General features: G+C 41.8%; 1 protein-coding gene across 2 annotated transcripts in view; it reads left to right on the plus strand.

Moving 5' to 3' along the window:
- The window catches only part of LOC126162842 (cilium assembly protein DZIP1-like), a 289,744-nt gene that overhangs the window by 175,486 nt on the left and 89,659 nt on the right, over window positions 1-24,599 (plus strand). For both annotated transcript variants that reach the window (XM_049919606.1, XM_049919605.1), the window contains exon 12: window positions 12,075-12,274. In XM_049919606.1, the coding sequence (XP_049775563.1) occupies window positions 12,075-12,274 (200 nt within the window). The remainder of the gene's footprint in view (window positions 1-12,074; window positions 12,275-24,599) is intronic.

Consider the following 24,599-nt stretch of genomic DNA (forward strand, 5'->3'; position numbering starts at 1 on the left):
GAAATCACAGGAAACCTAAATCAGGATGGCCGAACGCGGGATTGAACCATCGTCCTCCTGAATGCGAGTACAGTGTGCTAACACTGCGCCACCTCGCTCGGTCACACTCCAGTCTCTGCGATCTTTGTTCTTGAAGTGCAATTGGTATTCTACCAGCTGATGATATATCTGCTCCACTAACCTCATGCACCATGCTTTGGATAGTACTTTATATGTTATGAAGACAATTAAATGCAGCATTAGTTATTAGAAAGCATTTTATCACCTTCCTTATGTCAAGGATTAATCAGATATACAGTTTTGCAGATCTTCTGAAACACAGCAGTTTAGAAATTTTTGCTGTGCATGTTAATGATAATTTTGAAATAAAAAGTTTGGAGAAGTTACCTTACCATGTGGGTTTCACATCCCTTGCCATGCCTTATACAGTTGACAGTTTTGCTTTTGGTGATTAACTGCATTGTCCTCATCAGAATTGAAAACTGATTGGTGAAAAGATAGCTGACATCTGATTTTGTACTGAAAAGTCAGTTTGTGTTTGATGCGTTAATGTTGTTATGAGTTTTGGAATTCAGAATGTAAGACAAGTGTGCTCTCCAGTCTCTCCACATCAGGCACTCACTCTCATGCAACATCGAGTGATTGCATACTGCTTATGGAAATTATGCACTATTAAAAGTTTTATTAAGATATTTATGTTATCATATTTTTATGTAAAATGTCACAAAAATAATAGTTTATGCACTACCGTATATGCTTTATGTTTTTTCACTAAACTGTGGAGTTCTTACACATGATGTATTTTCTACATATTTTCTAGTGGCATTTTAATTCACTCAGTAATTTGGTAACATGCATGTACAGTAGACAACATGAAAAAAAGCTTTGCTGTTCTTCATAGTTCATGGATTGATTATACCAAATATACTGAAAATTGAATTGAAAAATTGTATGTGTTTTCTATACCCTAATTATAAATTGCCTAAATGTTGCCGTGGCATTATTTGCACTAGTGTTTTATAGACAAGTAGGTGTCACTGGCTGATATGTTGCAGATGTCCATTTCAAATCTGATCGCCGACATTTATTTGTTGTCTAGTACTTGTCATTTCTAGAAGATCTTATAAATATGTTATACATGTAATGTTTGCATATTCAGGAATATTCAGTGTTTGCCTAAATAGCAGCAATCTCCCTCCAGTGTCCTTAATAAACATTCTTCCTGTGCTAAGTGGTGTACTATATTGCTGATTCTGCTTTTGGATTTGGACGTGACATGACATTGCATGGTGGGGACACTGGGTACTTCAAAACATCTACATCACTGTGACTCCAATTAGGTGATGTAAAAGCTGTCACCTACATGGACAGAGAACAGAATACAAGAAGTATTTCATTCCTAAGGTTTGTGTGTTCATGAGACCAATGGATACTAAAACAGCAGTAAGTCAGCTGCACATTTGGCATCCATCAATTTTTTTCGAAGATGCTGGACAAGACCTGACAAAATGGCTCAAAGGATTCAACCAAATTGCCAAATATGACTGGTGGGATGATATGATGTTTTTGGTAAATGTATACTTTCACATGGATGGCACAGCCAAACAGTGGTCTGAGAACATGAAGAGAAGCTCAATAGCAGAGACACATTCCAGACTGAACTGAAAAATATTTGATGACAATCAGCAGCAATTCTGTTTGGTCACAGGACAGTTCAGAAGCTGACAAAATCTCACATGTTATGAAAGATGTCGCAGAAGACAGCCACCAAGCTCTTCCGGTAAAGGATGTCATAACAGCAGAAGAATTCAAGTTATGCTAGGACATCAAGGAAATCCAACAGAAAAGAGTTGGACAAGAGAAGTGTGACTGACTCCTGAATGTGGTTCCTCGGGCTGTTGTGGACAACCTCCATGATCTTGCCTTTCTCATACATGGGTGGCATGAGAAGAGATACAACAGTTTATGGCAGCCAGAAATGTTGGACTGAGTACATGGGAGCTAGCAGCCATGAATTAAACCCACACATCAGTAGGTAATAGAGAATGTTGAAAAAGAGATGTATCAGTCTTTAGTACCAATCTTTGTCACCAGTTCAATGGGCCATCAAGAATGGGCTCTGCCAACTTAGACTTATGTCACAGCCCAGCAATCGACTAACAAAAGTGGCTTGTTAGTAAGGCAGAGAGCAAGGGCAAAAGAAAAATCTCACTGATATACTATAGGGGAACATCAATGGTGTCAGCAAACATGTAGAGAAACTGAATCTCCTAGCACAAGAACAACTGTTACACGTTTTACGCTTATTGATGCCCCCATGCTACAGTGCTTTACCCTCCACCACAAGGATGACCTGACTGGGGAAAGGCCAGGAGAGGGGTGGCTGCGTTTGTCAATAACACACACCACTCCTCTGTTCTATCCTCATTCCTGACCTGGAAGCAGTTGCCATTGAAGTTCGTGTGGGTCACAGGGTCACAATATGCTTCCTGTATTGACTGCTACAGGAAGTATTAGATCCTGAGGCTTTCACGGCTCTTAGAGATCAACTTCGCTAACCATTTCTCTTACTTGGAAACTTCAATTCCCATAAATTATTAGAGGGCTCAACCTTTACATGCACTAGTGATTGAGTTTTAGAGAGCCAGAGCCTCATGATGTGTCAAGGGCTGTGCATGTTCAACACATGCAATCCAACTTATTTCAGTATTGTTACTGGATCATTGTCAGCCATAGATCTCTCTTTCTGCTACTCAGCCCTTACAGATTTTGCTCAGTGAGAGGTTGCTAATGACGCAATTCCATTGATCATGTGCTACTCTAGGTCCACATAATTCTTGAAAGGAAGCTATCTAGATGGATGGTAATCACAGCTAAGTTGATGCTTTTCAACCACCTGGCTATGTTTGACTACTGAGGCAGTGTCCAAGAGTGGGTGGATGACATCACATGTACGATCCATCATGCCACCAACTTATCCACTCTGAAGTCCTCAGACCATCTTCGAAGGCAGTTTGTGCAATTGTGGACTGAAGAGTGCTGCTCAGCAATTTGGGTTAGGCATGCAGCTGTATGACAGTTTAGGTGCAGCCCAACAGCAGTAAACCTCACAGTCTTTCATGTTGCAAGAGCCAAAGCTCAATGAATGCTTAGAGAGAGTGAGAATAGATCATTGCATGCATTCCTGCTCCATTTGTTCTAAAAATTTTTGGGAAGCCTTCAGTAGGTTTTATAGTTAACACTGTCATTTAACTATAGCAGTGGTACTGAAGCAGGGGTGGTGCCAAACAGCCCATCACCCAGACTCTGGCAGATCATTTTGAGATGATTATTGACATTACCAGCCATTCCTCCACTGCTGTGCAACCATTGGGAGGCATGAGTTGGACTTCAGAGTCAACTATTCTTAGTATTACTACTGCTCTTTCTGCGTGTCACAACCAAATCCGATACAGCATCCTGTAACACTTGCAGACAGCATCGAATCCAGTCCTACTGGAATGTTTTAATTCATTGTTGCAGAAGGACAATTTTGTAATTCATAGAGGGAGGCAATTTTGATACCTCTCCTCAAATCAAAAGAAAAAGGAACAAATGTATCCCAGTAGTTAATGAAGCATCACCTTCGTGAGCTGTATAGGAAATACGTTGGCGTGAATTGTCAACCAGCATCTGGTGTGGATTTTAGAGATGAGACTGCTCCTTAGCTGCTCTCAGTTTCGATATTAGAGATGTTGGTTTCTGATCGACAATGTGATCCTGCTAGAGGCAGCTATCCAGCCGGCTTTCTTAACATAGACAGCGTTGTGTAGGGATATTTTTTGACATCAATAAGATGTACGGCACTACTTAGAGAGACAATATTTTGAGAGAGCTCTACCAATGAGGCTTTCACAGCCACCTATACATATTTATTTGGTTCTCCTTATCTAAACACACTTTTTCCGTACCGAGTTGGTGACATGCTGTCATATAGTTTTTAGGAGGAGAATGGTGTTCCCTTGGGAAATGTTTAAAGTGTCACCCTGTTTGTTATAGCCATAAACTGCATAATGCCTGTGGTAAGGAGTCCTGTGCAGTGCTCCTTATCTGTGGATGATTTTGCAGTTTCTTTTGTTCCTCCTCCAACTCCGCAACAGCAACTTGTCAGTTACGACTTAAGGTGATGAGGTCGGAGGAGTGGGCCGCAAAGAAGGGTTTTACACTTTCTGCAGATAAGCCTCTCTCTCTCTCTCTCTCTCTCTCTCTCTTTGCATGTGTGTGTGTGTGTGTGTGTGTGTGTGTGTGTGTGTGTGTGTGTGTGTTTCATTTTAACCATCATCATAATATTTTTAATTTTCCTGATTTGCCTATGAGAAACACCATTCTACTTCTTAAAGTTTCTGGGCCACATTTTTTGATTCCAAACTGTTGAGGTAACCACACCTAAAGAACCTGAAGGTGAGGACCCACAAAGCACAATGTCTTAAAATGTCTTAGCCACAGATCTTGGGGGGGGGGGGGGGGGGGGGTCTGTCAGAGTGTGAGTGCTCCAGTTTTATAGGGCTTTTGTGTGATGATGCTGTGGGTGCTCAGTGTGTGGATCAATGAGACCATTATGAGGGTATCAGACTGTATGCAGGTGCTTACAGGACCAGCCCCATACCCATTCTCTGTGCCACTCACCATATGGCAGCAACTCCTCATGGTGTGTCAAGCATATAAGATACTCAATGCTTCCATTTTACCAGTGTATGGTAATGTTGTTTGTCCAGGTATGGAACACCTCATCTCCAGTTGTCTAAAGGCATCAAGGTCATTTCGCATCTACATGAAGCATGTACAGTAGTCACTTAGTGTGGAGCAAGTACAAACACAAATCAAATCCACGGTTTTAACTGACTGCTACCTTAGTTACTGCATTTGACCAGAGTAATTTTATGTCTAGCGTAGTACAGGAGAGGCTGCACTCCTGCATGTGTTCTTAATACAATCTTTTGCAACATTTTAAAAGAGTCCCACAGCTATATAGCTGTATTCACAAATGGGAGGAAACAGGGGGACACTGTTGGTTGCTCTGTTGTTTTCACAGATAGAGTCCTCAAGATCTGATTGCCTCAAGAATCCACTGTGTTTGATGCAGAATTGTACTGATCTTGAGGTCAATGGAGCAGATGACATGCAAAATTCTGTGTCTGTTCCACCTTCCAGAGTGTCCTTACCTCTCTACAACATTTGTACCGAGTAGATAAAGTAATCTTGATTATCCAGGATGCCCTTCTCCGCCTACAAAGACTGGGGAAGCAGGTGTCTTAATGTGTTGCAGTGTAGAGTCATGTGTTGATGGGAAGAAGAATGGCTAGAATTGACAATTAGCTGCAAATGATTAAGTTAACTACTCACTCATGGTGTACCTCCTTCCATCCATGCAGACAGAATGAGGTTCTTCTCACTTTTCTTGGCATACAATACAGCCCTATGACGCACGCCTTCTTTTTCTGGTGAGAGGGCTCTCTGATGTGTAATGCTTGTGACATACAGATCATGGTGTGCTACATTTTAGTGGACTTTATTTTATAGTCTGATAGTAGGGAAGAAAATAAGTTGCCAACAGGTTTTCCCTCTACTTTAATTGACAATCAGACAAATGTGGTACATGTTTTAATGTTTTGTGAAATGCTGTACTTTTTCCTAAAACTTTAGGGTGAAGTTTTTAATGTACTATCGGGTGTCTGGCTCATCCATATTTTTTGTAAGTGATCAGCCAACCACATACTCCTTTGTATCTTCTTGTCTTTCATGTGTTTTAATTAACACTTTTAGAGCACCTGATCATTTAGCATTCTGTTACAGGATGTGAGCCAGTGAGAGTGCACTGGTGACCGGAGGTGAGATTGGGAAAGAGAGAGTGCAGTTCTGTATCCTCTTGCTTCTCACTTCTTTTATCAAATTTTTGAAGTTACAGCCACATTTGTTTCTACTAATTTTTAAGGGTACAGTCAGCTTCACACACACACACACACACACACACACACACACACACACACGATTATGGGGTAGTTGCAGTTCTACTACCAATGCTTAAAGAGTATTCTTCAAGTCCAAGATGAACAACTGTACAACCGAGAAAAATTGCCTTGCAGTTGATGGGCCATTAACAAGTTCCATCTATATTTATTTGGCGAACCATGAAAAATTGCCTTGCAGTTGATGGGCCATCAACAAGTTCCATCCTTATTTATTTGGAAAACCATTCATCATTTTGATGGACCAGTATTCTTTATCCTGGCTAACTTAGGATCTGTCGGGTTTCCAGGCGAGATGGGTGTGGAGGGTTCAGGAGTATAACGTCACAATGATATACAAAAGTGCACACAAACATAAGGACATTTTCCGCCTTTCAGTTAATCCTCTAGTGGAACACAGCAGAGTGGATGAAATCTCGGTCCTCACTGTATTAAATGACATTACAAGCATCAGTATAAGTATTAAATGACATTTCTGCTAAAAAGAGGGACGACTCCAACTCACCTAATGGTGCTTCCTGTGGAAATCGCTGTGATCTGATTAAACATGAGAGACAATTGGGCAATGCATGGCTGTATTTGGAATATTGGCTTGTTATCATTGTAAGGTTGAGCTGTTCATAGTCTGCTTTCATGCCCAACAGCTAAATTTGCTGTAGAAATATTACTGTCCTGTGATATTTTATTCAGATTTATCCAAGCATCAGCAAGTAATGTGAATTTAAATAAATACAAGTTGCAGTAAAAGCAGAAATTAATAAAAATAAGAATAATTGATGTGAATATAAAAGAGGGAAACATTCCCTCTTTCCTGACGAAGCAACTTTGTTGCGAAAGCTTGAATTTTGTGTGTATGTTTGTGTTTGTTTGTGTGTCTATCGACCTGCCAGCGCTTTTGTTTGGTAAGTCTCATCATCTTTGTTTTTAGAATAATTGATGTAGTTGACACTGATGATTTATTTGATCAGGTAAAGAATACACATATCAAAATGGTGGTCCTACAGATATTGTTTGACCATGAAACATTCTGCCTCCATAGCGCAGCAGTAGCGTTACCACCAACCACGCAGAGGGGCTGGGTTCGATTCCCGGCAGGGGATTGGGTGTTGTGTGTCCATCGTCATTTTCATCATCATTGACATGCCAGTTGCCGAAGTGGTGTCTTTCATCATCATTGACACGCAAGTTGCCGAAGTGGCATCAACTAAAAAGGCTTGCAATACGGCGGCTGAACCCCGAAGGGGGTATCCCGGCCAATAAATGCCATACAAGCATTCCATTTAACCAAGAAACAAAATTTAAAAAAAATATCAGATTTCTTGATTGAGTATTTAAAGTGGTAGTAGATTCCCCAATTACTATTTACACAACATTGGTCTGTGAAAAAAAAGCCCAGTCCCATTCTGTTAAACTAAACACAAAATATTCACCAGCCCATAAATAAGTAAAGTTCATTATGGCAATCAACATATCAGAAATCTAGTGATCATGAGTTGATGCCCACAGTCTATTCAATAATAATTCTATATTTGCAGGCAAAAATAATCAATGTTCAACACTCAACACTGCCTAGCATTCACAAAAGGTTAAAGTTCCAGTTGACTTAGTCTCATTCGACTCAAAATGTTGAAAGTATTCAAGTGGCCACTTGCAACCCTAAACCTATCACTTTCCAAGTCCTAAACTCGTGCTATCAGCTCCTGAACATTCATGTTACCTCCAGGACTCATTTTCATTGTATGACTGTCCAGCCAGAATGATCTGGAGCTATCATTGGCTCACACTTACAAGCCTTTTGTTTTGCTGACAAAATTTACAATGAACATAAAGTACAGAAAAGGGACCATCATTTAAAATACATACATGCTATACAAACTACAATTACAACATATATGTTAAAAGTCTTTCTCTCCCAGTCCCCCTCAGATCATATACATTATCCTATGTATAATAGTTTATGTAGTATAAAATAAAACATGAAATCTGTGCACATGTGCTTGTGATAAATGACAAAGAAATTGTCATTAAAGCATAATCAAAAATAAAGGTTGCCCGTTCAATAGAAGCATACCTTTGTGCTTTATTCAGTGTTGGTATCAAATATTACGATAAAATTATCACTGTAAAGTGTTGAGAGTCTTTATTATAGCCCAAATTTAATATTTAATTAAATAAACTAGGATTCACATACTAAGTCATACATATAATACATAGTTACAAAGGGTAAGGTATGAGGAATGCCGTGCTGTATTCATGTTCTGTCAGCAAGGAGAATACGATGATCTTGCGCATTTATATAATTAAAAAGGTATAGCTGGTATCCTCCGCTATTATGTAATACCTTGTTTGTCAAGATCACAATAAGTTTCTTGTGTTGGTCATTTTCGCAGCAGCTGTATATAAATTACAGTGGCTAAAAGAAAAATGCCTTCTGATGCTGCACATTAAGTTTTTTTATTTATCTTGTGCACAATTTAAATAAAAAGCTTAATGTGCAACATGCAAAAGGCATTTTTATTTTGAACCATTGTAATTGTTATTAATTTTTAATGATTTTCATAAGAGTATTCACTTGCTGTTACGATGTAACTTTTGTAGTTTTTGTGGTATACATGATATTAATGTCTCAATATGTGCACCTCAGTGCCGAGATTACTCTGATGTGATTCATTGTAAGTAACCCCAATCTACCATATTGCAACAACCATCATCTTCAGTTCCAGTTCTTTCATCCATGTGCTGGTACGCAAGCCAATACTCATCTCACCCGTTCCAAGCCTTGGTAAAGCCCACTTCCATTCCTCTAAATTGTTCGCCACGGCTGGCGACCGCTTGACCCTGGTCACTGTGGCTGGCCGCAGCCCGACTCGGCACCTCCATACCTCGCCTCAGCTCCTTAACCAACCTGTTACTGACAACTCTAAGGTTTCAATAACTTTGGGTTGCTGATAGCTCGCCACCATATGTGTTATGTTAAAAGATTCAACACCGCTGAAAATCATCAAACACTGAATAAGGAGGAACTGACCAAAGGAGAGTGCCACTTATTAAGTGGAAATTGGATAAGAGGAACTGTGATCTCATGGGGCATGAATGGTTGCTCTTTGCCTCACTCCATCTACAGCAGACTATCTTGAAGTATTTTGATGATGCTCCAACATATGGTCACTTGGTATTCAGGAAGATTTCAAACAGAATCAGACCTAGGTACCAGTGACCAGGTCTATATTGTTCTGTTAGATGCTTTATGAGCCACTGTAAAGAGTGCCAGCAGCAGAAGCATATGGCACAGTTACTTCCGTGGCATCTGATATAAATGTCACCTGCAGCAGCACCATCCACTGGAGGAATCAAAAGATAGTCTGCAGCAATTATTCCACCCACTAAGCTGCCACCAGAGCTGGCCAAGTTCTGAAGCTCCAGAAAATGCAAGGTTCCATGTAAAAGAGATCAGTCACAAGCATGGAGCACTCCATGTGATGTTCTTTAATCATTGGAAAGTTTTCCTGTCTAGACTAGTATCAGAGGTAATTTAATGTTGCGACTTCTCTCAATGGATGACAAGTGCATACTACCCACACCCGAATCGCCTCACTGAATGCTTTAATATAAGACATTGGCAGATATGTGCTTGGTGTACATTGATGCCAAACAGAGAGATTGGGGTACAATACTGTCTTGTGTGGCATTCACATATAACACAGTGAAGCTGCACACTACAGCCTCCATAATGTTCTTTCTACTCCACAGTCACAAGGCTGAAATAATAGTGGATGCATTATTCCCATTTCCACCAGACAATAATCAGAATGACTATGTGCAACACCTCATAACCAGGATCGATGAAACAAGACAGCTGGCTCACTTATGGCCCCTGGATGCCCAACAGACTGACCAGTAGCACTGTAACACCAAGCACCCACCTATGAGATACAGCCTGGGAGATTTGTTATGAATTTTTAGTCCTGAGTGGAAAAAGATACTGTTGAGATGGTTTCTAAAATGTTACTTTGGGCTGTGTCATATCCTTTGTGGCTTGTCAGACATCATATACAAAGTTGAGGTTTATGGCCCTTCATCAGGAAGACAAAACATGTAGATACCTTGTCTATGTCCCCTGATGTAGCCCTACTACAGTCCTAAGGTATAGATTGGTGATGGAGACCTCTTGTTCAAGGGAACAGAAGGTCTACTTGATGGTCATGGAGGGCTACTTGATGCTCATCATAATGAAGAAGATGAAGATATTACAAAATGACCTGAATGCAAGAGTCCTCCACTGTTGTCATGCAGAGGACCACTGACAAGATCTAGATGTAGGATGCTGTTGTTGGCTCGAATGAAAGCTTCTGAAACTGTGGATCTAACTTTCTCCAGGAGAGGAAGCAATTCTACAGATTGTGCTTCTCGCATGGTGAAGCAGCAGTTAGTATCGCTAGCTGGGGTGCCGTGGATCGTCAGTTCAGATCTGATCACCAGCAAATATTTGTTATTTAATATTACCACTAAACCCCCAATTCCTTAATAATTAATCTCCCATGTGTTGTATTCTCGTTAGCCACTTTTATGTTGTCTTGTTGTCTCTGTAGAGCTGTGCCTTGGGAAGCTAGGAGGGGATGTTGGTTAATGGCTGGTATCCTCCTCCTATAACACAAACAGCATGCAATTAATAACTGGGTTCTTTATTCATAAACAAAGAGTTACTTAACATAAGATTCCATGTGCTGTGGTACAGGCTCTCTTCTGTGTAGTCCATGTAGCCTCAATGCTGTTGAAATAGAAGTCCACTACGTTCACTATGAGGTTTCTATGTGCTTCTATGTGCTGCCTGTCTCTGTGCTAGAGGCTAAGTCTGCGGCTCTGTCTTGGTGACATGCTGGAACTCCGTGGCTTACAGATTCGAACTAACTGGAATGAACTGATGTAACTCAACAGTCCTCCGGTCCACGGCAGTGATCCTAAATACTGGCAGCTGAGAGGGCATTGGCGGTGTGTTTCCAGCGAGTCTTGTTGTTGGCTTCTTTCGATATTCTAGTAACCTCTATGCCACATGGTCTGCTGGTGCCAGTGTACGGAGCACACAATGTATAAAACAACTTCAAACTCCTGATTCTTTTATGAATAAGTTAATGTATTCAAATATTTGACATAAAGCATATAAGCGAGAAAAAGTTGATGTAAAGTTTGAAAATATGTTTAAAGTTTGTCAGAATTCGCTAAGTGGTCTCATTGTCAAACGCTGCATGATTTGTGATCCATTTTAAGTAAAAGTTAGTTTTTCACACATCTCAAAGTTCATGACATCATATCTCCTAAACTATGTATCCCGCAGGGACGTAATTTTGCAGGTATATTCAGTGGTATGTAAATTGTGTGGCAAATATGGTGAGTAGTAAAGAAATAATTAATTAAAAAATGTCATGTTTGATACAGCAGTTTTACTGCATGAACAGTGAAAATGTAATAAGTGATAAACTTCATTCTTGTTTTGGCATTTTGTGGTTGGTGTCAGTGAAAAAAGTTTCATAAAGACTTGAAATTATATGTAAATTTTGTTGCAAGTCACTGAGTGCTGTCATATTTAGATCAACAAATGATATGAGAAATGCTTTGCATTGTCTGTTTCTCTCATAGGCCACTGGGTTGCTCAGCATGTCGGACAGGTTTTTTCTGCAATGAGATTAGGAATTCTACACTTTATACCTTTGAATTTTCCAATTTTGCTCATTAATTTAAACAAGAAATCCTGTCATTGGGAAGAAAGCAAAAACCACAGTTCTCCATTTTACAGTTAGTTTCTAAAAATCAGATTGTAAGGGGGGGGATTTATTTTGCTACATTATAATCTCACAGTTACAATTAAATGCAAGTGACTGCTTCATCTCATTTTTCAGTTTTACTCTTCAATTGTAGAACGATCCTTTCATTGTATTAATTCTGTGATTACTTTCAGATTTTCTGTATTAATGGAAGGTTAATGTAGTATCTCAAATTTTCATATTTTGTTCATCATGAGCTGCACTTGGAGTACTGAGTTTTAGAGATGTATAATTATTTTTGTGTTTGCAGGATTACTGGCACAGTCTCTCACGGGTAAAAGATTTTCTGGTGAAAGGAATGCAACTTCAAAGCAGAGGCTTGAAACCAGAGCTTTTGATAATAAAAATACCTCACTCCAAGGAAATCGCCCACGAACTTCTATGAAGAACTCTCACACAAATTCGAATGTTCCCTCACAAATTAAAGCCTACATTGAGCCAGCACAATGGGTATGTTTGATATAAATAACATTATATGGTGTATGTTTGCACAAAAAATATGCTTTCTAAGTTTTATTGCTATCCATTTATTGGCTAACAGTACAAGCCCCTGACTAGCAACTCATTCTGTGAAAACTGCATATCAACAGCACTTCCCATTTCTCAAATATTTTTTGTGCAAGTTTTAGGTGTTTCACTATGTGTTTGTGTATATACTTTAATTCATATTTAGAGTAAAAAAATGCATCTATGAGAACATGTTTGACATCCGCAAGTGTTTGAACTGCAGCACTGGATTAAATTAAAGTATCAGTGCATTAGGAATTTTTGTGGGTCCTGTTCTTAATATTGCATGTCAAAATACCCATTTGTTGGTTAATGGAAAATAAGCCTAATTGTACTGGAATTGCAGTACACTATACAAATTTTAACAGTAGTATATTGCTGAAAATGGGTGCAGAAACAATAAAGGAATGAGACTGCCATGCCCTCAGCTGTCACCTACATCACAGTTCCGAACTACGCAGTGAGATGACTGCCATCTCCTCCATAGTAAAGAGATATGTGGCATCTTGGCTGGCACCTTACAATCCAGTCACCAGCTGCCTAACAGAGTGCCACAGGTTGCCACGCTGCTAAGACGCACACAACCGAGCTGCAGCTCATCATACATGTGACAGCTGCTGTGGTATCTGGTGGATGCCAGAGCACTGAAGTTACTGGTACCAGCCCATATCCACGGGCCACATGACACAACTATGACTTTCCAGTACTCCTCTGCTAGGTGGCTTTCTAAGATGTTGCCTAGCAGCTTGCCATTCAGCCTGTGAGTTACAGTTTGCTCATTAAGCTCCATTTGTCATAGTGCAGTGCATGCCAGTCAGAACCAGGATGTCAGTATCGTAGCAGATATAGATCTACATCTACATCTATATTTATACTCCACAAGCCACCCAACGGTGTGTGGCGGAGGGCACTTTACATGCCACTGTCATTACCTCCCTTTCCTGTTCCAGTCGCGTATGGTTCGCGGGAAGAACGACTGTCTGAAAGCCTCTGTGCGCGCTCTAATCTCTCTAATTTTACATTCGTGATCTCCTCGGGAGGTATAAGTAGGGGGAAGCAATATATTCGATACCTCATCCAGAAACGCACCCTCTCGAAACCTGGCGAGCAAGCTACACTGCGATGCAGAGCACCTCTCTTGCAGAGTCTGCCACTTGAGTTTGTTAAACATCTCCGTAACACTATCACGGTTACGAAATAACCCTGTGACGAAACGTGCCGCTCTTCTTTGGATCTTCTCTATCTCCTCCATCAACCCGATCTGGTACGGATCCCACACTGATGAGCAATACTCAAGTATAGGTCAAATGAGTGTTTTGTAAGCCACCTCCTTTGTTGATGGACTACATTTTCTAAGGACTCTCCCAATGAATCTCAACCTGGTACCCGCCTTACCAACAATTAATTTTATATGATCATTCCACTTCAAATCATTCTGCACGCATACTCCCAGATATTTTACAGAAGTAACTGCTACCAGTGTTTGTTCCGCTATCATATAACCATACAATAAAGGATCCTTCTTTCTATGTATTCGCAATACATTACATTTGTCTATGTTAAGGGTCAGATCCGCTGCAGATCTTCTTGCATTTCGCTACAATTTTCTAATGCTGCAACTTCTCTGTATACTAGAGCATCATCCACGAAAAGCCGCATGGAACTTCCGACACCATCTACTAGGTCATTTATATATATTATGAGAAGCAATGGTCCCATAACACTCCCCTGTGGCACGCCAGAGGTTACTTTAACATCTGTAGACCTCTCTCCATTGATAACAACATGCTATGTTCTGTTTGCTAAAAACTCTTCAATCCAGCCGCACAGCTGGTCTGATATTCCGTAGGCTCTTACTTTGTTTATCAGGCGACAGTGCGGAACTGTATCGAACGCCTTCCGGAAGTCAAGAAAAATAGCATCTACCTGGGAGCCTGTATCTAATATTTTCTGGGTCTCGTGAACAAATAAAGCGAGTTGGGTCTCACACGATCGCTGTTTCCGGAATCCATGTTGATTCCTACATAGTAGATTCTGAGTTTCCAAAAACGACATGATACTCGAGCAAAAAACATGTTCTAAAATTCTACAACAGATCGACGTCAGAGATATAGGTCTATAGTTTTGCGCATCTGCTCGACTACCCTTCTTGAAGACTTGGACTACCTGTGCTCTTTTCCAATCATTTGGAACCTTCCGTTCCCCTAGAGACTTGCGGTACACGACTGTTAGAAGGGGGGCAAGTTCTTTCGCGTACTCTGTGTAGAATCGAATTGGTATCCCGTCAGGTCCAGTGGACTTTCCTCTGTTGAGTGGTTCCAGTTGCTTTTCTATTCCTTGGACACTTATTTCGATGTCAGCCATTTTTTTCGTTTGTGCGAGGATTTAGAGAAGGAACGGGCAGCGCGGTCTTCCTCTGTGAAACAGCTTTGGAAAAAGGTGTTTAGTATTTCAGCTTTACGCTTGTCATCCTCTGTTTCAATGCCATCATCATCCCGGAGTGTCTGGAAATGCTGTTTCGAGCCACTTACTGATTTAACGTAAGACCAGAACTTCCTAGGATTTTCTGTCAAGTCGGTACCTAGTATTTTACTTTCAAATTCACTGAACGCTTCACGCATAGCCCTCCTTACGCTAACTTTGACATCGTTTAGCTTCTGTTTGTCTCAGAAGTTTTGGCTGCGTTTAAACTTGGAGTGAAGCTCTCTTTGCTTTCGCAGTAGTTTCCTAACTTTGTTGTTGTACCACAGTGGGATTTTCCCATCCCTCACAGTTTTACTCGGCACGTACCTGTCTAAAACGCATTTTACGATTGCCTTGAACTTTTTCCATAAACACTCAACATTGTCAGTGTTGGAACAGAAATTTTCGTTTTGATCTGTTAGGTAGTCTGAAATCTGCCTTCTATTACTGTTGCTAAACAGATAAACCTTCCTCCCTTTTTTTATATTCCTATTAACTTCCATATTCAGGGATTCTGCAACGGCCTAATGATCACTGATTCCCTGTTCTGCACGTCGAAAAGTTTGGGTCTGTTTGTTATCAGTAGGTCCAAGATGTTATCTCCACGAGTCAGTTCTCTGTTTAATTGCTCGAGGTAATTTTCGGATAGTGCACTCAGTATACTGTCACTCGATGCTCTGTCCCTACCACCCGTCCTAAACATCTGAGTGTCCCAGTCTATATCTGGTAAATTGAAATCTCCACCTAAGACTATAACATGCTGAGAAAATTTATGTGAAATGTATTCCAAATTTTCTCTCAGTTGCTCTGCCACTAATGCTGCTGAGTCAGGGGGTCGGTAAAAGGAGCCAATTATTAACCTAGCTCGGTTGTTGAGTGTAACCTCCACCCATAATAATTCACAGGAACTATCCACTTCTACTTCACCACAGGATAAACTACTACTAACAGCGACGAACACTCCACCACCGGTTGCATGCAATCTATCCTTTCTAAACACCGTCTGTACCTTTGTAAAAATTTTGGCAGAATTTATCTCTGGCTTCAGCCTGCTTTCTGTACCTATAACGATTTCAGCTTCGGTGCTTTCTATCAGCGCTTGAAGTTCCGGTACTTTACCAACGCGGCTTCAACAGTTTACAATTACAATACCGATTGCTGCTTGGTCCCCACGTGTCCTGACTTTGCCCCGCACCCGTTGAGGCTGTTGCCCTTTCTGTACTTGCCCGAGGCCATCTAACCTAAAAAACCGCCCAGCCCACGCCACACAACCCCTGCTACCCGTGTAGCCGCTTGTTGCGTGTAGTGGACTCCTGACCTATCCAGCGGAACCCGAAACCCCACCACCCTATGGCGCAAGTCGATGAATCTGCAGCCCACACGGTCGCAGAACCGTCTCGGCCTCTGATTCAGACCCTCCACTCGGCTCTGTACCAAAGGTCCGCTGTAAGTCCTGTCGACGATGCTGCAGATGGTGAGCTCTGCTTTCATCCCACTAGCGAGACTGGCAGTCTTCACCAAATCAGATATCCGCCGGAAGCCAGAGAGGATTTCCTCCGATCCATAGCGACACACATCATTGGTGCCGACATGAGCGACCACCTGCAGATGGGTGCACCCTGTACCCTTCATGGCTTCTGGAAGGACCCTTTCCACATCTGGAATGACTCCCCCCGGTATGCACATGGCGTGCACTTTGGTTTTCTTCCCCTCCCTTGCTGCCATATCCCTAAGGGGCCCCGTTACGCGCCTGACGTTGGAGCTCCCAACTACCAGTAAGCCCACCCTCTGCGACCGCCCAGATCTTGCAGACTGAGGGGCAACCTCTGGAACAGGACAAGCAGCCATGTCAGGCCGAAGATCAGTATCAGTCTGAGATAGAGCCTGAAACCGGTTCGTCAGACAAACTGGAGAAGCCTTCCGTTCAGCCCTCTGGAATGTCTTTCGCCCCCTGCCACACCTTGAGACGACCTCCCACTTTACCACAGATGAGGGATCAGCCTCAATGCGGGCAGTATCCCAGGCAACCACAGTTGTAGTCCGATCGGGGGATGCGTGGGACGAGCTGGCTGTCCCCGACAAACCCCCATCCGGACCCCCACAGTGATGCCCATTGGCAACAGCCTCAAGCTGTGTGACCGAAGCCAACACTGCCTGAAGCTGGGAGTGAAGGGATGCCAACTCAGCCTGCATCCGAACACAGCAGTGGCAGTCCCTATCCATGCTAAAAACTGTTGTGCAAAGAACGTCTGAACTAATCTACAGAGAGCGCAAACAAATCGACACAAAATTTAAACGGTTATTAAGATACAAGATTGCCTAGTAAATGCAGTAATGCTGCCACTTGTGCACTGCTGACACACTGCTCGGCGGCGGAAGGAGACTACGCGATTTTACACTATTCAGGTACTAAAACGCGATGCTACAACTCTCAAATACTATAATACGCCCGAAATTTATGAATTAAACAATGCAAGTACCAAAAACATGCAAAGAAATTAAGAATTAAACTATGTAACAAATGAGTGAGCTAGGAGTATAAGACTTGCTGCTGCAGCTGCTTATCCAACGGCGGCAGGGAGCACACTGACTATCTACAGTAGTGTTTCCTTATGGTGCAGACTGTGTACTCAAACTTTACCTTCAAGAAATGTTATTGAGTATTCCAGTTTGACATCAGATCTGGACTATCTTTCTATTGCATTCATTCAGAAGCAGTTGCTGGTGCTGCCATCATGTGCAACCGATGCAACAGCACAGCTTCTACATCATGCACAACACTTCCTGCACACCACTAAACTACTTGTACAGTGCCTTGCCTGTCTCAATTTACCCTTGCCCAGGAGTCAGCTGTGCTGCTCCCACTCCCTCTGAAGTTCAGCAACACATTGGTTTCATGGCCTGCCTTCCTTGCTGCACTGGATCACCTCCTTCATCTTTCTGCTATTTCCCTTTGCTTAGCATACCTGCCCCCAGCATTGCCTCCCTTGACCTTCCCCAACACCACTGCACTGAGACCACCTCTTCAGGTTCTGACATTGCTGACACACTTGGTGATGGCCCTGGCACCTCTGCAGGCTCCAGCACCACTGGCTCCAGGACCACCAGATCCATGCCACTGGTTCCACCGAGCACTCACTTCTGTGCCTCAGGCTCTGCTTTTGAGCACCTCTGGCTCTGCCTGCTCCTGCACCTAGCACTCCATTGGTTACTGTACATAGTGCTTTGTTGGTTCCTGCAGCATGGGCTCTGCAGATTCCTGCACAATGAGCCCTGTCAGCTCCTGCACCATGAGCCTATCTGGTCCCTAAGCCACAAACCCTGCTTGTTCCTGCACCATGGGCCCCACTGTCTCCTCAGCTATGAGTCCCACTATCTCCTGAGTCAAGGGCCCCACTGGCTCCTCTGCAGTGGGTCCCTCCTGCTCTGACACCTCCTGCTCAAATGCTACTAGCTCCTGCACCAACAGTTCAGTGTCACCTGATCCTGTACTACCATAGTGCCTGCTGGCTTCTGAGCCACGACCCCCACTGGTTCCTACCTGTGCCACCCCCCTCCACCTGCACTTGACACCTCATACTCCAATGCCGCCCATACCAGTGCCACCCACTCTGATGCTGCCTACTTCAGTGTCACCAATTCTGGTGCTGCACTGCCCACTCCAGTGTCACCTGCTCTTGTGCTGCCCCACTCCAACATCTCCAGCTCTGACTTCTCCCACCCCATAACCTCCAGCCCTGCAGCCCTGGCACCACCACCTGCAGCATTGTCTCTCTTGGTTCCAAGATGGCCACCACCCTTGCCACTGGTCCAAGCCTCTCTTCTGTTCTAGCTCCACTGGCATCATCCTTGCTGCCAGCCCACACGTTGCCGTCCTGCGCACCACCAGCCCATATGCCACTGTCCTGCATGCTGCCAGCACACTAAATGCTTCCAGTGCCTTCTGCTTCCAGTGCCTTCAAGTCCTGTCCTCTTTGTGACCTCAGCATCTTGGTCTGGTGGCAACAATGCTCTGTCCACTGGTGACTCTGCTGACCACACTTTGTCCCCTCTGGACATGTTGCCCTTAGTTTGGCCCCCTCTTCTGCCTGTTCCAGACATTTAGTCCACATCCTCAAAGCCCTGCATCCTCTTCTAGGGTTTTTCCCTTCAGCATGTGTTTCCCATTTGCCTCAGGTACTTGTTTTCTCCTCCTTTGTGAAACACAACACACTTTCTCCTGGGCCCTGCTCTGCATCCCAGCACTCAGGTTTCCTGCCTCGGACATATCCGGTCATAGTCATCTCCTGTATCCTCCAGTCTCAGCAGAGTGCATGTCTATTCTCTTCGGGACACTCTCCATGAGTTTTCAGTTGGACTTCCCCAGTGCACCAGTATGTGCCGATCGTGGAAGTTTTGGTGCAAGCGTGGTCTCGTAAGGTCACAGCACATTCAGCGGTCTGGTCACCCTGTTTCGATGACAGAATTGTGTGTCTTACTTTCTAGGTTTGCTACTCTCTGTTTTCTGTCACACAGGTGTCTCATATTTTCTTCTCCCTGCTTCCAGTTCAGATCTTTGCCATGATTTTGTCTCTGCAGTTCCACACTGGGACACTGCCTTTCTCCAGGAGGCACTTCCCTGTGATGGCTTTGCTATCTCTCCCTTGGGAAAGAACGTTTGCTGCATCTGCAGTGTCATGTTTGTCATAGCTGACCAATTCCAGTAGGATGGTGGAGCCATCTCCTCTGTGGAGGAAAGGGATGCTGCATCCTTGGCTGTCACCAATGCTGCAGCTGCTGACTACATAAAGGGGGAGCTGAGATTGTTTTCCCGAAGTTCAAAATGCGAACAAATGGAGGCACACGATCAGCGAGAGATATGGCAGATAAAAGGGTCTCATTTTGTGTTGCGTAAACATCCCCCAATACATGAATTACTTCACCAACTACCTGAATGGTACTACACAGATGGAAGAAAATTGCTACACCAAGAAGGAGTTGTCCAACATAAAAAAAAGTTGGTAGGCATGTTTCTACACCTGAAAGATGGTGACTGTTCACATTTTGCGCCAGTTGCATAAGAGTGTCACTAGTAGTGCCCTATGAGGGTGCAAATCGGGTTTGTTTTAAATACATGCTCTTACGGTTGTGAGCATGTTACCTTTGAGATGAGATGTAGTGCTATTGGTGTAGTACCATTGTGCAGCTATTTGATGTGGGTATACCGTCCAGGTGTTGCTAAGTTTCTGTGGAGGCAGCTATGTGCAGGGCTACTCGTGCATTGTACAGCTGGGTGGCACTGTGCATGAGTCAGGAAAGGCCAGCCGTAGGCTGTGTGAGGTGTGACTTGTGGTCATGTGGTGGTAGGCGCTATGGTGTTACCACAGTTACCATGGCTGTTAAACTCTGGAGGTAAGGATGTTCCCTGAATTGAGGTACTCCATATACACATTGTCATGGTAGAACGTTAAAGAACCCAAAACCTACATGATATCAGAGATGGAGTGTCCCATGCTTAAGCCATCCATGATTTGGCCACCATCAAATGCACCAAAATCACGTATAATGCCCATCCTGCACTCAACTGTCAGCCAATGGGCAGAACAAGGTTCAGGAGTCTCGTTGGACAGTTGTGGCAGGAGCACTTTTTCTGCTTTTGTTAAAATTATAATTATCAAGCTAAGAAAAAGTGTAAAACTTTCCACTTTCAAAAAATACAATGGTAGATTGGGGGGAGGGGGATTAGGAATGGGAACAGCTGTGTAGATAGGTGTAGACCATGTGCTAACAGAAAAGCTGTGTAGGGGTGTAAGCCAGGTAGAAACATGCATAAGAATTAGAACATGGTCTGTGGGAATAAAGCATATATGGAATGTGTTGGAGGGATACCTTTCAGCTTCACAATTCTGAATTGCTAGTGTGTGTGCGTGCGTGTGTGTGTGTGTGTGTGTGTGTGTGTGTGTGTGTGTGTGTGTGTGTGTGAAGCAACCATTCAAGTCCAGCGTGTTGTCTTTAATAACAGGCTCTGCCACTAGTAGTGAACTTACCTTCGTTAACTGGTTAGTGGTCGTATAGTTATTGGAACATAGTTTGTTTACAATATGGCTGCTTTCACAGGCAACCACTCCTCAAGTGCTCTATCATATATGCTAAAGGCCCAGAATAAGCGAGCACATCCTTTTCAGAAGAACACAGCTGTATGTGTCTGTGTAGTCTGAAGAACACAAGATTGTAAGCTGAGCTCTTTTTTTATATAACTATACAATTACCATATGTCTCCATGATATTATGAGTTGTTACCTTTACTCATTTCATTGTTTGTTATCCTTCATTCAATGTGGTCTGCCATCAAAAAGAATAAATAGAGTAGGAAGTTATAAGATCTTGGTCAAATAAATTGATGAAAATCATAGATCTGTTGAAATATTTAGGTCTACATATTTTTGTTGTAATGATTATCACCAACTTTGAAGTTACAGAAATCAATAACTTAACACATTATGTCAATGTTGGAATTATGAATACTTCACAGTTGATGTCAGTGGAGCTAAAATCCCCATCCGCTCATTCAGATGTAGGTTTTCCTGAAAAGGACCACTTTCCTTCGCTATTGTTATCCAGTCTAGGCTGTGCTTTATCTCTGACGATTTTGTTGTTGATGGGAAATTGATCCTTTCATTTTCCTTGATAAAGACCTGCTTATAGAGAGCAAAGCTTTAGGTTGGTACGGTTTTAATCTGCTATAATGGTTTATTCAGTACATATTCTACTGCAGATGAGAAACTTTCATCTTAAATTAAACCAGACCATTTTTTTGTTGGCTATTTTAAGTTCCATATTAAATCCACCTCCACTATTTTACTTTTTCAGTGATCTGAAACCTTCACACATAATCGTAATGCCATCAGGCATTACCTCTATCAATGCGATGTCGAATCTGCCTGCACTCGTACACACAGAGTGTAAACTGCTTACCACTCCTTTGATTTCAGCCCTTGATCTCATTCACTGTGATTCCTGTTCCCTTTGTCTGACCAATAATTGTCTCACTTTTATGGTGTGAATGGGTATGTGGGAATGTAAATTGTTTTATAATTGCTTGAATAATTGGAAAAATTGAATGGGGAAAATAGTTGAAAGAAATTTGAAGGTGATTTATGAATCTGTGCACAATCTTGGGTGAAGTTTAACTGATACCGATATCAATTCAGTCTAGGTCAATAAACATAATTTGCATTATGTATTGCTTTGCGTTAATTCCATTGTGTTTAGTCTTGATTGTGACAATGTCAATGCAGGAATGCTCCTCTGGATACCGCATAAATACTTCGTGTCTGCACCGAACCTCTTGATGCAGAATCTCAGAGCAAGTGAAATGATGAACAGATAGGAGTTGACCTCTTAAACATGCGAATAAATATAGCTTTTCCAATAACGTTTTATGTATAACACATTTAATGAATGAAGTTGAAGTACGCATTTTTAACAATGCTGGTATGACGGATCCAAGCAACGTCCGTACACTACCACTTCTCAAAATGAGAGTGTGAAGATACAGGAAATAATAAATTGGAGATCATATTTCTTATTTCGTTTCATACAGATATTTAATGATGTATCCTTGCCACAAAACAACTCATTAATTTACCTTTGGCCATGTTTATAACTCATGCATTTTACATATAGCTCATGTATAAGAAAAGAAAAGAATGAAAAAATAATATGATTCAATGCAGTTGCCCCCACTGTGCAATGACTTCATACGGAGGTGCACAGTGTCTGAGCTTATTTCCTTTTTTGAAGGTTGATAATCCTAGCCGGTATGGGCATAGCCTTTATCTTCAGCCGTTGGAGTTATCCTGAGTGGTTATCAATTTATATGGGCATGTTAGCTTCTTTTAACCCATATATGTAGAAGTTTTCTCTCCTAACAAAGTGCTTGCTGTAACTGCATAGTCCCATTATTGTCAGTCAGTATCTGCACAGTGTTTAGCTTGAGAAGTATGCATGTGCAGTCCAACGTCCAGTATTGTCACAGTCCGTGCACACATGATCAGTACAAGGCCAGAGTGTCCATGACGTGGATTTACAGTAGCTTCCACTGCACAGATTCGTGAAGCTTGTTTTCAACAGAATAATCCTTTGTGAAATCTTCGATGTCGTGCCAACTGGTTTCCATATCAGCGGCCTGAGGAATTTATTTCATGTTGTCGCTCTCACTTATTTGGTGGGGAGACCAGATTTACATCTGACATCCATCGACGAGGTAAGTTTGTTGCTGCTTTTATGGAGTTGCCGAGCACAAAAAATTCATGCTACATGAAGTGTTGCCAATTTTAGTTAACCACGTGCACATCCATGTATTGTCTTAACACACGTACACTTACACTTTGGAGCCAGGTTTCATATGTCTTTGCACTTTGTTTTTGAGTGTCTTTCATACAGTTGCATTACATTAAGTTTCTATAGTGTCCTTTCCACATACTGTACACATAACATAACATAATTAAATACAAATTCAATTACGAAATACATTTACCCTATTCATTTGTTGACATGCCATTATCGTCGCTCATATACATTATAGTCTGTAACACATGCTCTCTCCTATTTATATGTAGGGTCGTTACTTGTCATTTTGTTTTAGTACATTTTGTTAGATTTCATTTTCGTTACATTATTCGATTCCAATTACATGAGCACACATTTTACTCTCATTTGGTTGTACATGGTTCATATAACATTCATACAATAACAGAGTTTATTTTCCTTTATAGCATAAATTGACATACATTTCATTTCAATTTACAATGACTTCTTGTCGGAGCATATTTATAAATTCAAAAGAATCAGAGAAGCAAACAATAATCACTACAATTGATACTACGTGCCGCTCAGATAACTACACATGGCCTTGCCTCTATAGCATTCTCCAGGAAGAACCTACACACCACAGGGTTGTGTAAATTCCATGGAAAGGCATTTATGTGCTCAGTTATGTCTCGTTAATGGACTTTACTGTGATCCCAAGAACAAAATAATTTGTTGTTTATAAACACAACTCAAATCTGGTGATACCAATCATATCAAATATTTATTCAGTGTATGAAGGGCAGCTCAGTATTTACTTGTTATGTTCATTGTATAAAGGATAACCACTTCATGTGCTGAGGTTTACAGAATTGTATCACAAATGTGGTATGTTACATATAATGAGCATAAACGATGGGCATGTAAGTAACAAATGTGCATAAAAATTTCAACGTAATTCAGGTTTTCGACGCTTTCATGGGTAGTCGACACTCAAAGTAGTTAGTTGGGTTTTAACCCCTTTATTATTTGGTAGTACTCAACCTTAGTTCATCATCGTGATATGTGATTTACTGCAACTCTTTGCTCCTTCACATACTTTCACACTAACACATTTATACATATCATAAACTTACAACTGTATTTACTTGCGGTGCGGTCCTTTCTTGTGTTTATATGGTACTTAACACTCTACAAGCATTTATTTTTCTTCACTTTAGGACGTGTCGATTCATCGTTCCCCTGGAAGAAAAAACATAATACTAACTTAAAACTATATCTTCATAGATAAGTGTATACTGGCTTGATGGCTACTAATACCTCTGTCATGTAGTCAACCATGTACTCATTTACTTCAATGTACAGTCCTGCTATCACAAAACTTATTTAATGTCATATGTGCATTGCTACTTACTTTATAAATCTGAAAGATAAAGTGTATTAGAGACGTGGTGTGACCTCTTATTCAGTTTGCCATTTATACTGTACTCGCTTGTTTGCCTGCAATAAGACTTTT

This window comes from Schistocerca cancellata, chromosome 2 (genome assembly GCF_023864275.1).
Source record: "Schistocerca cancellata isolate TAMUIC-IGC-003103 chromosome 2, iqSchCanc2.1, whole genome shotgun sequence".
Classification (NCBI taxonomy): Eukaryota; Metazoa; Arthropoda; class Insecta; order Orthoptera; family Acrididae; genus Schistocerca; species Schistocerca cancellata.